Source organism: Pundamilia nyererei, unplaced genomic scaffold (genome assembly GCF_000239375.1).
Source record: "Pundamilia nyererei isolate P.nyererei 1_Seehausen unplaced genomic scaffold, PunNye1.0 scaffold00257, whole genome shotgun sequence".
NCBI lineage: Eukaryota > Metazoa > Chordata > Actinopteri > Cichliformes > Cichlidae > Pundamilia > Pundamilia nyererei.
In genome coordinates, this window is record NW_005187658.1 from 610987 (window position 1) to 623248 (window position 12262).

The 12262-nt window shown below is 43.6% G+C and overlaps 1 protein-coding gene across 1 annotated transcript in view; it reads right to left on the minus strand.

Annotated features, from left to right (window-relative positions):
* Positions 1–9872, minus strand: part of lamb3 (laminin subunit beta 3) — an 18944-nt gene extending 9072 nt beyond the window's left edge. The window contains exons 1-8 of the mRNA XM_005749887.1: positions 9717–9872; positions 8879–9033; positions 4648–4762; positions 1972–2045; positions 1657–1848; positions 1215–1278; positions 921–1114; positions 84–204 (exon numbers count right to left, since the gene is read on the minus strand). Of these exons, the coding sequence (XP_005749944.1) occupies positions 84–204; positions 921–1114; positions 1215–1278; positions 1657–1848; positions 1972–2045; positions 4648–4762; positions 8879–9033; positions 9717–9741 (940 nt within the window). The 5' untranslated portion in view covers positions 9742–9872. The remainder of the gene's footprint in view (positions 1–83; positions 205–920; positions 1115–1214; positions 1279–1656; positions 1849–1971; positions 2046–4647; positions 4763–8878; positions 9034–9716) is intronic.
* Positions 9873–12262: the final 2390 nt, after the last annotated feature.

The following is a 12262-nucleotide window of genomic DNA, read 5'->3' on the forward strand; positions in this document are numbered from 1 at the left end:
CACACACACACACACACACACACGCACACACACACACACACGCACACACACACACACTTTAAAGAGTCTGTAGCAGGTCCTACGTTTGCAGGCATGAGTGTTGCCTTCCTCTGCAGGTCTCCAGGGCAAATCATTGTAGAGATCAGCACAGAGCTCACAGTTCACACCTGCTGTGTTATGCTGGCAGTCACACTGTGCGTTCACCTGCCAAGATCAATGAGCAGATCAACAAACTGGACCAACACCATGTCGTCACGCTAGGAATAAGCTGATGGCGGATAATCGGCGATAAAAGTCTATTTTCACAAGCACACCCGAATACTTAAATGATCACTACATGCACACATCACCACAAGACAAAGTACAATCAGGAATCCTCACATCCGTCAGTGTGTCCACGGGGAAACAATCTCCACATAACACATGAAAAACCACACCAAGGAAAACCACAAGAAGGAAATAAGGTCTCCAAAAGTGTGGCGTCATCGAAACATTTTTTATTTTCCCTGCAGACGTGCTGATGGATTTCAGGTTGTCCCTGAGCTGGATAGCTGGTCGAGGAAGTGGATGCATGGGTGAATTTCCAGTGACACAGGGAATAATTAGGGACGCACATCCAGTTAAAGAAAAACGTCTCTGTAATATTAAAATAGTTTTAGAGGCTTTCCACTATAATCATTTTGGCTGATGTGTGTTTTGTAGCTGTGTTGCTGATGATATAGTCCTCACTGTGCAAAAGAACCTGCTTCTATCATACACCACAATGGCATCCTGACATAACACAAAGTAACCATTGGGAACTTACAGTAGGACTTCTGTATTAGATCAACAAATAAAGTGATCTGACTTTATTTGCTTACTGTAAACCTTTCGAATGACTGCCTGGGACCATGAAAGGGTAAAATGCCCTGCATACAGACCTGTATAGTACTGGGCAGAAGGTTACTGCTGTATCCTTGTGGCAGACATCGGTTAGCATGTCCATGGCACATACAGCTGCCCATCACCTTCATCTCTTTCAGGGCGTAAAACCTACTGAGACTCCTGCCTGGCAGATGAGGCACATCACCCAGCTCTGTGAATCTCACCCTCAGCCCTGTTAACCCAGACACATCTGTAGACAAAATAGTTATGAGTCACTGAACTACACACTTAAACTGGATGCAAAGGCCAGTGTTGATCCATGGAACTGTTAAGGATGTTAGAAAACTTACCTTCAATCTTTTGGCTTTTGGGAGCGGCGACGTAAGCGTATTGAGCTAAAGGACTGTACTGAATCTGGGGAAGTGAAATGCATATATATTAATTCTGTACACAGATAGAACATCTTACATTGTTGCAATACTGCATTACATTTATTAGAAACCTTTTGTTGATGCCATTCCCACTCAGAAAGATTCAAACAGTCTGGGATGCTATGTATTTGTCTATTTATACAGGATGAATCAAATATAAAAATAAGACCTATGCATTTTAAATATAAAGGAATAAAAAATAAAAATAAGAAACAGAATTTTTTCTGTTCAGGACAAAATGATGTATTTAAGGATGTACTTATATGTAAATGTATAAAAAAGAAACGAAGAGGAAACATCATCATTTGGCAAACATGAAGGTGAAATAATTATTCCGGAGCAACAGCAATTTCTCCCTTACTGTGTGATCTTTATATGGATTTGAGTCTGTAGGGGGCAGTGTGTAGCAGTATGTCTGGTCCATGGCAAGAGGAACTCTTGTGGGTACGCTGGGAAATGCTTTTTGACAGTTAGTTGCCATGTAGAGGGTGGGCTGCCATGTTTTGCCGTTGTCCAGTGTCCTCTCTATGACCAAGGCACTGGGACGAGGACCCTGCAGAGAAAAAAACCCAGCAAAATAAAGCAAAGTAGCATACACTCTACAAAAAGTCTCTGAGTCAAATCACATGGATGCATAGAACATTCATTAAGCTTGAAAGGACAGACTGTGTCATACCTTGAAGTTGAGCACCAGATTGTCAAGCTGGAACAGGTTGTTAAGGTTGAGCTGAAGGGTAACTGGACTCGTCTCTGCAGGAACAGAGAGCAGAGCAGTAATGTAGCGTATGTGTAAGCTCAATAACAAAGATCTGTAATCAGTCGTCTCCCTGCTTTCCTGAGTTTTGTTTGCTTTCCTGTTCTTTACATCACTACTGCTTTCCCACACTGTCAGTCCCAATACTCTCATCATTACTCTCGTCCAATCATCTTCCTGCCCACCTTCTTTCACCTCTTTTTGTCCTTTTATGCTCAATCATCCAGGTAAGGGAGTTCCAAAAAAGTTGATTCTGTTCATCTGGACGTAGCGTTTTCAGGTCGAGTAACGTTTTGTAACTCATCCAGGTAACTTCTTCAGTCTGAGCTGACTGCAGGTTTCCCACCCTTATAAACAGTACATTTGCATAATGACAGAAACTAGCACCAGTGAGTGACAATGGGCTGTGAGATCAGTTTCATTATCATTAACATGCCGTACCATTCATACAGCCCTTAGCTCAGGAGGTAGAGCAAGCCACCTACTCAGTTGGAAGTTTGGGTTCGATCCCAGTCTGCTCCAGTCTGCATGCCAAATATCCTTGGGCAAGATTTTAACCCTCCGATGCATCCATCAGAGCATGTAAATGTTAGACAGATACTTACCCAGAAAGAGCATAAAAAACAACGTGAATGAGGCAAGTTGTGTAAAGTGCTTTGAGTGTTTAGATGAAGTAGAGAAACGCCATATACCGTAATAACCAGTCCAATAACCATGAGTCCCATTCACAGAGAGCTGGGGAATGGCTGCAATCACAGCATGTAAGATGGTGACAGATGTACCCTTAGGCCCCTCCTCCATTCAGAGATGGTCTTTCCCTTTTCACGCAAATGGCCTCCTTGACTCCGCCCTCAAACCAGCGTTCCTCCCTGTCCAGGATGTTACATCCTCATCCTTGAAAGAGTGTCCACTGGCCTGTAGGTGTAAATAGACTGCAGAGTCCTGGCCTGACGAGGTGGCTCTGCTGTGTTCTGCCATCCTCTTAGCCAGAGGTTGTTTGGTTTCCCCGATGTATAAATCCTGGCAATCCTCCTGCACTTAACAGTGTACACTATATTACTGGATGATAGGGTGTGGCTAAATATTGGTGGATCTTATGTGATTGGATATCCAGGGGGAGAGGTGGAGACGGGTGGGCACTTGACAGGGTATGAACTGGAATGACCCGAAGTGTTTTGGGTCCTGTATAGGGATCATGGGCCCTGCCAGTCAATAGCAACTGCAATAGGCTTCATAGGGGACATAGTTTTCAATTCAAATATAATGCACTTTAACTCTATAGCACCAAGATGACCCCCTATGAGCAAACACATGGTAACAGTGTTTTAACAGAAAGAAACTGTTAAAAGGGAGTTAACAACCAGCCCTGACCCACTGAGGTTAAACAGAAGGAGGTAGGACAAAAAACACACTGTAGAAGAACACACTGTTATCTAATGATTAACTGCAAAGCGGTCTAAAAACACACAGTAAGTGAACTGGTCACTGCTTCCAAAGAATACAGGCCTGAAAGCTGTGGGGTCTGTCTCCCATTCGATTCATAAATAACCTGGTAACCACGAGTAAGTCTGCAGTCTGAGAGCAAAGTGCTCTGGTGGAGCCTGATTAAAGCCTACCAGGAGTAACCCTTTTCTGAACGGCTTCTGTCTATAGATGCATTAAGGAGCAGCTTGGTGTACTTGGTATCTTGCCCAAGTTTATTTGGCACGCAGACTGGAGCAGCCAGGGATGGAACCACCAACCCTCCGATTAGTAGATGAGCAGTTAGTAGAGTATCTCCTGAGCAACAGCCAACTACAGCCACCTGATGTTCAAGTGTTTCAATCACTTCGACGGCCACAAGGTGCACGTTGGTCATGGAAGTGGCAATCAAGATGCAATCAAGCCCTTAGTAATGGAGATCACTCTACAAACATTTGTGAATTAATGGGTTGCGTTCAGGAGCTCAGTGAATTCCAGCATGATACCGGGATGTATGCTACTTGTAGAACAAGTCCACACCTGAAATTTCCTTTCCACACTCAACTGTTTGTGGTTGAGTTTGTGTCAAAGTTTCTCTTATATTACCACTCAGTGTAGACCACGTAAAATCACAGAGTGGGGTGAGTGAATCATGAGGAGTATAGTGCACAGAGGTTGCCAAATTGCTGCAGAGTCAATTGCTACAGACCCCCAAACTTCACGTAGCCTTCACATTAGCTCAAGAGAGCATAGAGAGTGGAGTGGTTTCCATGGCTGAGCAGTTGCATCCAAGCCTGACATCACTGAGCACCATAGAAAGTGTCGGATGCAGTGGTGTCAAGCACGCCACCAGTGGAAGTGTTCTCTGGAGTGACAAATCACGCTTCTGCGTCTGGCAATGCTCCCAACTTTGAGGGAACACTTCGGGGATGGCCGGTTCCTTTGCCATCATGACTGCTCATAAAGACACGAGCGAGCTAGGTTGGTGCAGAGGATCTTCACTGGCCTATTTATTAAGAATGGGCCAACACTCAAGTTCACACGCATGTGAAGGCAGATTAGTACTTTTGTCAGTATAGTGTATTAGTTGTATTATGCATGAGTCCTTCTTTATGATTGCTTGCTTTCACCCCCCACCTTTCTTAGACTGCCACCATCTGTCTGGCCCTGAGGTGGACACAACATCCTGGACACTGTGGGCCAGCTGACTGTTTGGGTTCCTGGAGTCACACGGACAACATTTCATCTTCCTCTGAAAGAATAAAAACACAAAGACATAAATAAACCTTTTGTTTTCCCACAAGAGATTCAGTGTAATGTGTGATGTAAGGACAGTGTGCCACTGAGCTGACCCTGAACTCGAGACCAGGGACTGGCCTCTGAATTCTCTGCTTTGCCACATGAGCTGGGTCACTGAGCAGGTACCAGTGAATTTCTAATAGTTCTAGCACTGAACCTTTGCCCGAGTAAAAGCTTGGTAAACACAGTTTATTCACTATATTGAAGTAAATCCTCAGTCATCTGTAGAACCAGCCATATATCCAAAGAATGCTGGACTTTGTAAAAAACAAACAAAATCCAGTTGCATTGGTTTGCAAACTGTACATGTTATTTAATATTGAGTATTGGGATTTTTTACAGTGCTGACATGTGCAGTTTATGAAAAACTGTGAATGTACTGTTTAACACCATAATTCCCTCCACACTCACCACCAAGCTGGAGCATCTGGGACTCAGCTCATCTATGTGTCAGTGGATCTCCAACTTCCTAACTGGCAGACCACAGGCAGTAAGGATGGGCGGACATGTCTCAGCCTCCACCACTCTCAGCACTGGAGCCCCCCAGGGGTGTGTTCTGAGCCCCCTGCTGTACTCTCTGTACACATATGACTGTGTGGCCACTACCAGCTCCAACACCATCATTAAGTTTGCTGACGACACCGTCGTGGTGGGCCTGATCTCTGATAACAACGAGACGGCCTACCTGAAGGAGATTAGGAATCTGGAGAACTGGTGCCAGAGGAACAACCTCCTTCTAAACGTCAGTAAGACAAAGGAGCTGATAGTGGACTTCAGCACTAAGCAGGAGAGGAACTACCAGACCCCCGTCATCAACGAGTGCCCAGTGGAGAGAGTGGACAGCTTCAAATACCTCGGAGTTCACATCACGCAGGACCTGTCATGGTCCTGTCACATCAACACCGTGGTGAAAAAGGCCCGTCAGCGTCTCTACCACCTCAGACGCTTGAGAGACTTCCAACTGCCCTCCAAGGTGCTCAGGAACTTTTACTCCTGCACCATAGAGAGCATCCTGGCGGGAAACATCTTAACCTGGTTCGGGAACAGCACCATGCAGGACAGACGAGCTCTACAGAGGGTTGTGCGGTCAGCTGAGCGCACCATCCGCTCCGAGCTCCCTGACCTGCACTCAATCTACAGCAGGCGGTGCTGGACCAAGGCCAGGAAGATGGTGAAGGACCTCAGCCATCCCAACAACAGACTGTTCTCTCTGCTGAGGTCAGGAAAGCGATTCCGCTCCCTGAAGACCAACACAGAGAGACTGAGGAGGAGCTTCTTCCCGCAGGCGATACGGTCTCTCAATCACACCACCACACAGTCCTGACCCACACATACAGTTCTTACACACACTGGACTTTCTGGACTTTGTTTTTGCACAACACTGGTCACTATATTCTTCATTTCCGGTTAATACTTGTACAGCTGCTGTTATTGTGTATATATTTATTTATATTTATATTTCTTCATACATTCTTATATAGTTCTGTATTGTGTATTTTGTTGTACAGTTATTTTATTTTCAACTTTAATTTATATATTTTATCTTATTCTTCCCAGTTAAATTACCCTTCATTCTAATTTGTGTTGTACAGTTATTTCATTTTTAACCTTAATTTATATTTTATTCCTTCCTAGTTAAATTTACCCTTTTTAATTTTTCATATTTATTTCCTATCTTATTCATAGTCTTTTCCTTTTTTGTTTTCTTTAGGTCACGAGCAGTTGTCCAAGCATTTCACTACATATCGTACTGTGTATGACTGTGTACGTGACAAATAAAATTTGAATTTGAATTTGAATTTGATTTATAGCTGAACATTTTCTCACTGACAGCTCGCACCACTGATTTCAGCAGTCAGTATTTATTAACACTGAATCTTTTCTTTAGAGGCCGCTTGGCTGCTGCTTGGCAAATGAAGGTTCAACTCCCTCTAAAGATTTTGTATAGACGCGAGGTCTGGAGATTGGCTATGGGACCGTGGGATCAGGGGGCGGTGCCAGGGGAGACTGGCTGACACAGCTGGCAGTCAGCACTCTAATGCTGCCTTCTCGATTTAAGCAGCACGCTGGGAGGACAGAGGGAGGAGAGCGAACAGCATGCAGTGCAAGCAGTCAGGAGAAGGCTGGAGAGCACCGTGCTAATAAACATTCACTAATCTGCAACGCTGAGTGTACTGGGTCCTTATATTACAATAACTATAATGTTCTTTTTCCTTAGCCACTTGTTAGTGTCCTTGGTCAGATGTTTTGGGTCATTGTCACTGGAGAACTCATCCACGACCTCATCTCCAGTGACATTGTTCTCTACCATTAGCATAAAAACAGCCCCAACACATGTTTCCACCTCTATGCTTGACTGTGGACATAGTGGGTTTTTCTTAGCACATCTTGAGTTTGGTTTCATCTGACTACAGCATCATTTAGATGTTCACTGGCAAACTTAAGATGGACATATGGGAGCAGGAATGTCAGTGTTAATACTTCATGCACATATCATTTATTTGCAGGAAACTGTCTTGGAGAAGTAGACAGTATGTCTAAGATGGGTTGGGAAGTGTCTTTCCTCCTTTTCCAGCAAATTTAAAGATGCTGCTGCCCCTATTCATAGAAATATTCCCTTAATTCACATTAAAACAGCCTGGGACTCTGCTGGCAGCTTTACAATTGTCTGGGGGCACGTTTATGAGGCAAAGATGGCTCTTGTAAATATGTATAATTAAATATGTCTTTGAACATTGGTCTGTTCTAATCTTTTCAGTTCCCTCTTCATGTGTTTCCATGCTTTTCATATGTGTTTAAATTATCCTGATGTTGCTTCTTCTAGCTTTTTTCCTTATTTAGGATGTTATTTGGAACAAGAAGCCTCCTGTGCCGCTGAGCCTTACAGAGGCCCAGGGTTACCTAATCTCTTGTATTTTGGGGCAACAAATATGAGGAGCCTGAATTATTGAGTTGGATATGAAGAGTTCCCTCTTTGATGGCTGGTTATGGAAGCGAATTCGGCTCATACGCTGTCTTTGAATGCCACACTGTGCTCACCTCTTCACTCTTCCACCTTGACTTACACTCCTGTCCACCCTCTGCCGGGCTTTTCACAAACCATAGTTTTTCTCATCCTTCATTAGATTACACCTGGTCTACGGGGCTAAATTTGGGGACTTGCATGTTTATTCTGGATTTGCTTCTTTTAGTGAACAGAGTTTTGCTTACTTCGAGTACCTTCAGCTTCGACACTTTTTCTGCAGCTCTTTTTCATTAGATACAACATTTGACACCTCCAGCAGTAAAGTGGCATTCCTGGCTAGATCGGACTTGTTTCCTCTGATGACGCCGAAGGCTTTCATCGTCATGTGTGCGTCTTTGTGTGAACGCTGAAGTACAAGGATACCTTTAAATGGATGAACAGAGGACCACGCCTAAGACAGTTATTAGCTCCCTGAGGCTAATCCAACGTTGCCCATACTGTGATCTATGAAGATAAAGTAACATCAACACATCCTAAGTCTCTGTTTGTGTTTATTTGTATATATTTTCTCATCTTTGTGTTTGTAGTGCCAGTGTCCTGTGCTGCCTTATCCCCACGCTCTGTGTTGTCTTTTCTTTTTCTTACTTTGTGTCTTTCACTTGGTTTTACTTCCTGTTTTTGTGTTTTTGGATCACTTGCTATTGTCTTTCCCTCCCCTCACTGGTTGCACATGAATCTCATTTGTCCTCCTGTCTGTGACCTCTTCTATCAGTCAGCAGTTCTGGTTTGCACTGGTTTAGTTTGTGTACATGTCTGTTCCCTGCCAGAGACACTTTGAGTTTCCACTTTTGTTCTGTCAATCCGATAATGTCACATATGACATTGTTGAATTGAAGCGGCTGCTTCTTCTGTGCGATCTTTGTTTTCTCTAAATCAAAAACTAAAGCTGAATTTTTGGATATTTTACCTGAAACGCTCTTAAACTGGAGAACCCTTTAGCTGCAGAGATATGCCTGGAAGTTCTCACTTGTTTGTTAAAGGGTGATATAAGTTTCCAAACTTTCCATTTGCTCACAGAGATAAAACAGGAAAGCACGCTCTTACCTGTTGGTACGGGGTACAGAAGACCTCTGAGCCAGTGAGGCCACAGGTAGATGAAGCCTGAAGTTGGTGAGCCCTGCCATGGAGCAAGTCATCTGTGGGTGGGTAACATGCCCCCCATGAGCAGTCATTTTGGGCGTGTGACAGTATGGCTGAGGCTGTCAGGAGGAGGGCAGAATGTGTACAGGTATGAATACAACACACCTAACTCTAAGCTTTCTGAGGCTCTCAAAAACGTCTTCCTTTATTATTAACTGCTGTTCAAAATACATCTAAAAGACAGAGTAACCTACAATAAAACTGTTAAATGAGTGTCATGCTGCTTTTGAAGCAGTAACAGAGATGTTGGTCTGCAGCTGTCGTACTGTCTATTTTCAGGCCAAAGGTCATTCTAAGGGACGAAACAACCCAAAGCTGTGTGCTGGTCAGATGAAACCACGTACATGAAGCACATTGATGTTTGATTAAGGTTTACTTAGAATAGGTAAAATTATAAATGCATCTCCACATTAACCTGGTTATTCTTAAAGATGTACTGCAGCTCTACACAGTAGTTATAGGCTGTGTTTGTATCTTCTCACAGGATTTCATGACAGATACCAACATGTCTAACATCACATATTTCAGAGACAGACTGTCATGCAGCAGCGTGAACATCTCCATCGAACCGTTCACTGCTGCAGCTTACTTCCATCTCTTTAGCTAGTAAATAAAAAAGCTGCAGGCTTTCTATTTCAGGGTGTTTAGGAATGCTAACATGTGGCGTGCAAAACTCAAACTGACATCACAAACTCAATAAATATAATAGCAATAAAGCAGCAGTGAAAATGGGAAATCTCACCAGCCAGTAGTAAAAGTATTCTCATGTTGTGTTCCTCCTGTTAAAACGTCCAGTAGAAATAGGAGCAGCTGTCGGCAAACAAATACAGAAGGCTGCTGTGCTGGGAGTTCAGCTGTGCTGTGGAAAGGTGTGCACTGCTTCGTGTTGCTGCCTTAAAAACCATTTCTCACCTGGATAGTGTGACACAGTGTGTGTCAGAGTCACGCCCTGCACCACCACTCCCTCCACTCATGAATCAGCACACACACTCACAGAGCCAGACACACACTCAATGAAAGTAGTCATTACTCATTTTCATTTAATTTGTACACTATTATTAATAATAATAATTCATATTTATTAATTATCAAGTAATAAATAAAACGGACTTCAGGTGAAAGCTAAAAGTAGCAAATGCATTCTTTGTTTGTAAAGTTTGTGCAGCTACTGGAGCTGATAGGATGAAACATTAAAACCAATCATTGTTCAGACTCCATTACCTGCATTTCAGTTTTCCAACAGTTTGGTTTTTAATTAAGTTGCTGGTGGTGGTCAGAGGGCCCGGTGGCGCCAGTGTCCGGCAGCCTCACCTCTGTCAGTGCGCCCCAGGGTGGCTGTGGCTACAATGTAGCTGCCATCACCAGTGTGTGAATGTGTGTGTGAATGGGTGGATGTAGTGTGAAGCGCTTTGGGTCAGTCCTAAGGGACTGAGTAAAGCGCTATACAAATGCAGGCCATTTAATTTAATATCTACAAGTTAATTCAGCTGCCTCTGCTACTTTGTGTTTAGTTCTCATTTCTGGGTGTAAACATGTAGGCTTGAGTGAAGGGCGATGATGACTAAAGTACCAGGACAGGGTATGGACATGGCAGCTTGCAGTCATTCGGTCAGTTCTCCTCTGTGTAGCCTGACAGCTTGTGCAGTAGGGTTACCATCCTAAGCAGCGTTTGCATGGCTGTGTGTTAACTGCTGTCCTCTGAATCATCACTGTGTAGAAAGAAACAATAGCCTGAGGCCAGGTGAACATACACTGTGTGCTTTTCTTCATAGCCTCAGACACACTGACTAATGCTAACTGCAGGGTGTGTTTTCTGAGAAATCACAAACGCACACTTCTGACAAGCGTCGTCATGCCTGGACAGTTGCTATGGTTCTTTTGTTGGTAACCAGAAGGTTTTATATCGACATCAATCCCAGCCTTAGTTACAGCAAGATGTTTCAACAAGTCCTCCAATCCAGACAACAATGTCAGTCTGGAGCGGAGGACTGCCCTCCAGACCCATAAGGGCATTTCCAAAACGAGCTACATGTGGCAAGAAGCAGTGTAACCGACACTGTGATGTAAACTGCACAACACTTTTGTGATGTTTAAGCTGTTCTTGTGGTGGCATCTAACACATTTAGTTCCCGTACACTTCAGTGTAAAAAGACGATGTGCCGACCTTTGATTAACAATACTGTAATAAAACGTATTTACATTAAACAGGTAACACTGACACCACAGGTGTCCAGAGGCTCAGAACTGTCAAAATAATGGCACACTCCTAAACACCAGTAAGATAAGTGCTTCCTTAATATGTTATTTATAACTGCATATACACATTTTTATTCTTAAATAATAGATTCATTTATAACATGTTATTTGTATTTAGAAAAGCATTTAGATGTTAGTAGAGGTTTTATAAATACTTATTTCATATTTTAATTGAAAATAAGTATTTATAAAACTTATTTTATAAATACTTATAAAAGGTAAGGGCGGAGGAGTGAGGTAAGGGCGGCAGGGCGGAGTAAGGTAAGCGAGAGTGACGAGAAAGGTAAGCGACCCATGTTGTAGGTGACGTCAGACGCCGGAGATTTGGCGGAAAAAAAGCGAATGGTAGCATAGAGTTTAACAAAGGTTTTTCAAGCTTCAGTATTACCAAATATACTAATCAACTGTCATATAACTAACAACATCTGTCCTATCATCTCTAACACCCGGAGGACAACGGGGAGAGTTTAGACGCTCTCCAAGATTACATCGACCGCTGTTTTCAAGATTTAGTAATGAAGAAGGCCCTCAGTGCATCCTCCCCGACCAAAATTGAGACGCCGTCATCGAAGAGATGTCACCCGGCAGACTCCCCCGGTACAACATCGCCTGCCGGCAAAGACATCGCAGACATCCTGGAGTCAATCGACAAGCGATTGTCCAGTTTCGATGCGAGGCTTTCCCTGGTGGAGATTTTACACCGGGAATTTAAATCTCTGAGAGAATCCCTGGAATTCAGCCAGCAGCAGGTGGAAACGCTTGCCGCTGAAAATGCCACGCTACGGGAGTCGGTCAAATCTCTCACTGATAACGTGACCGAGCTAAACATAGAAAATAAAATAATAAGAGAGTCCGTTATCGATCTACAAGCCCGTAGCATGAGAGATAATCTTGTGTTTTCTGGTATTCCAGAAACTGCCGGAGAGGATGCGGAGGCAACGGTGAAAAGCTTCATCAAAATCCACCTGAAGCTGCCGGAGGACACCGTAAAGAACATCGACTTCGATAGAGTACATCGCTTGGGGGGGCGTG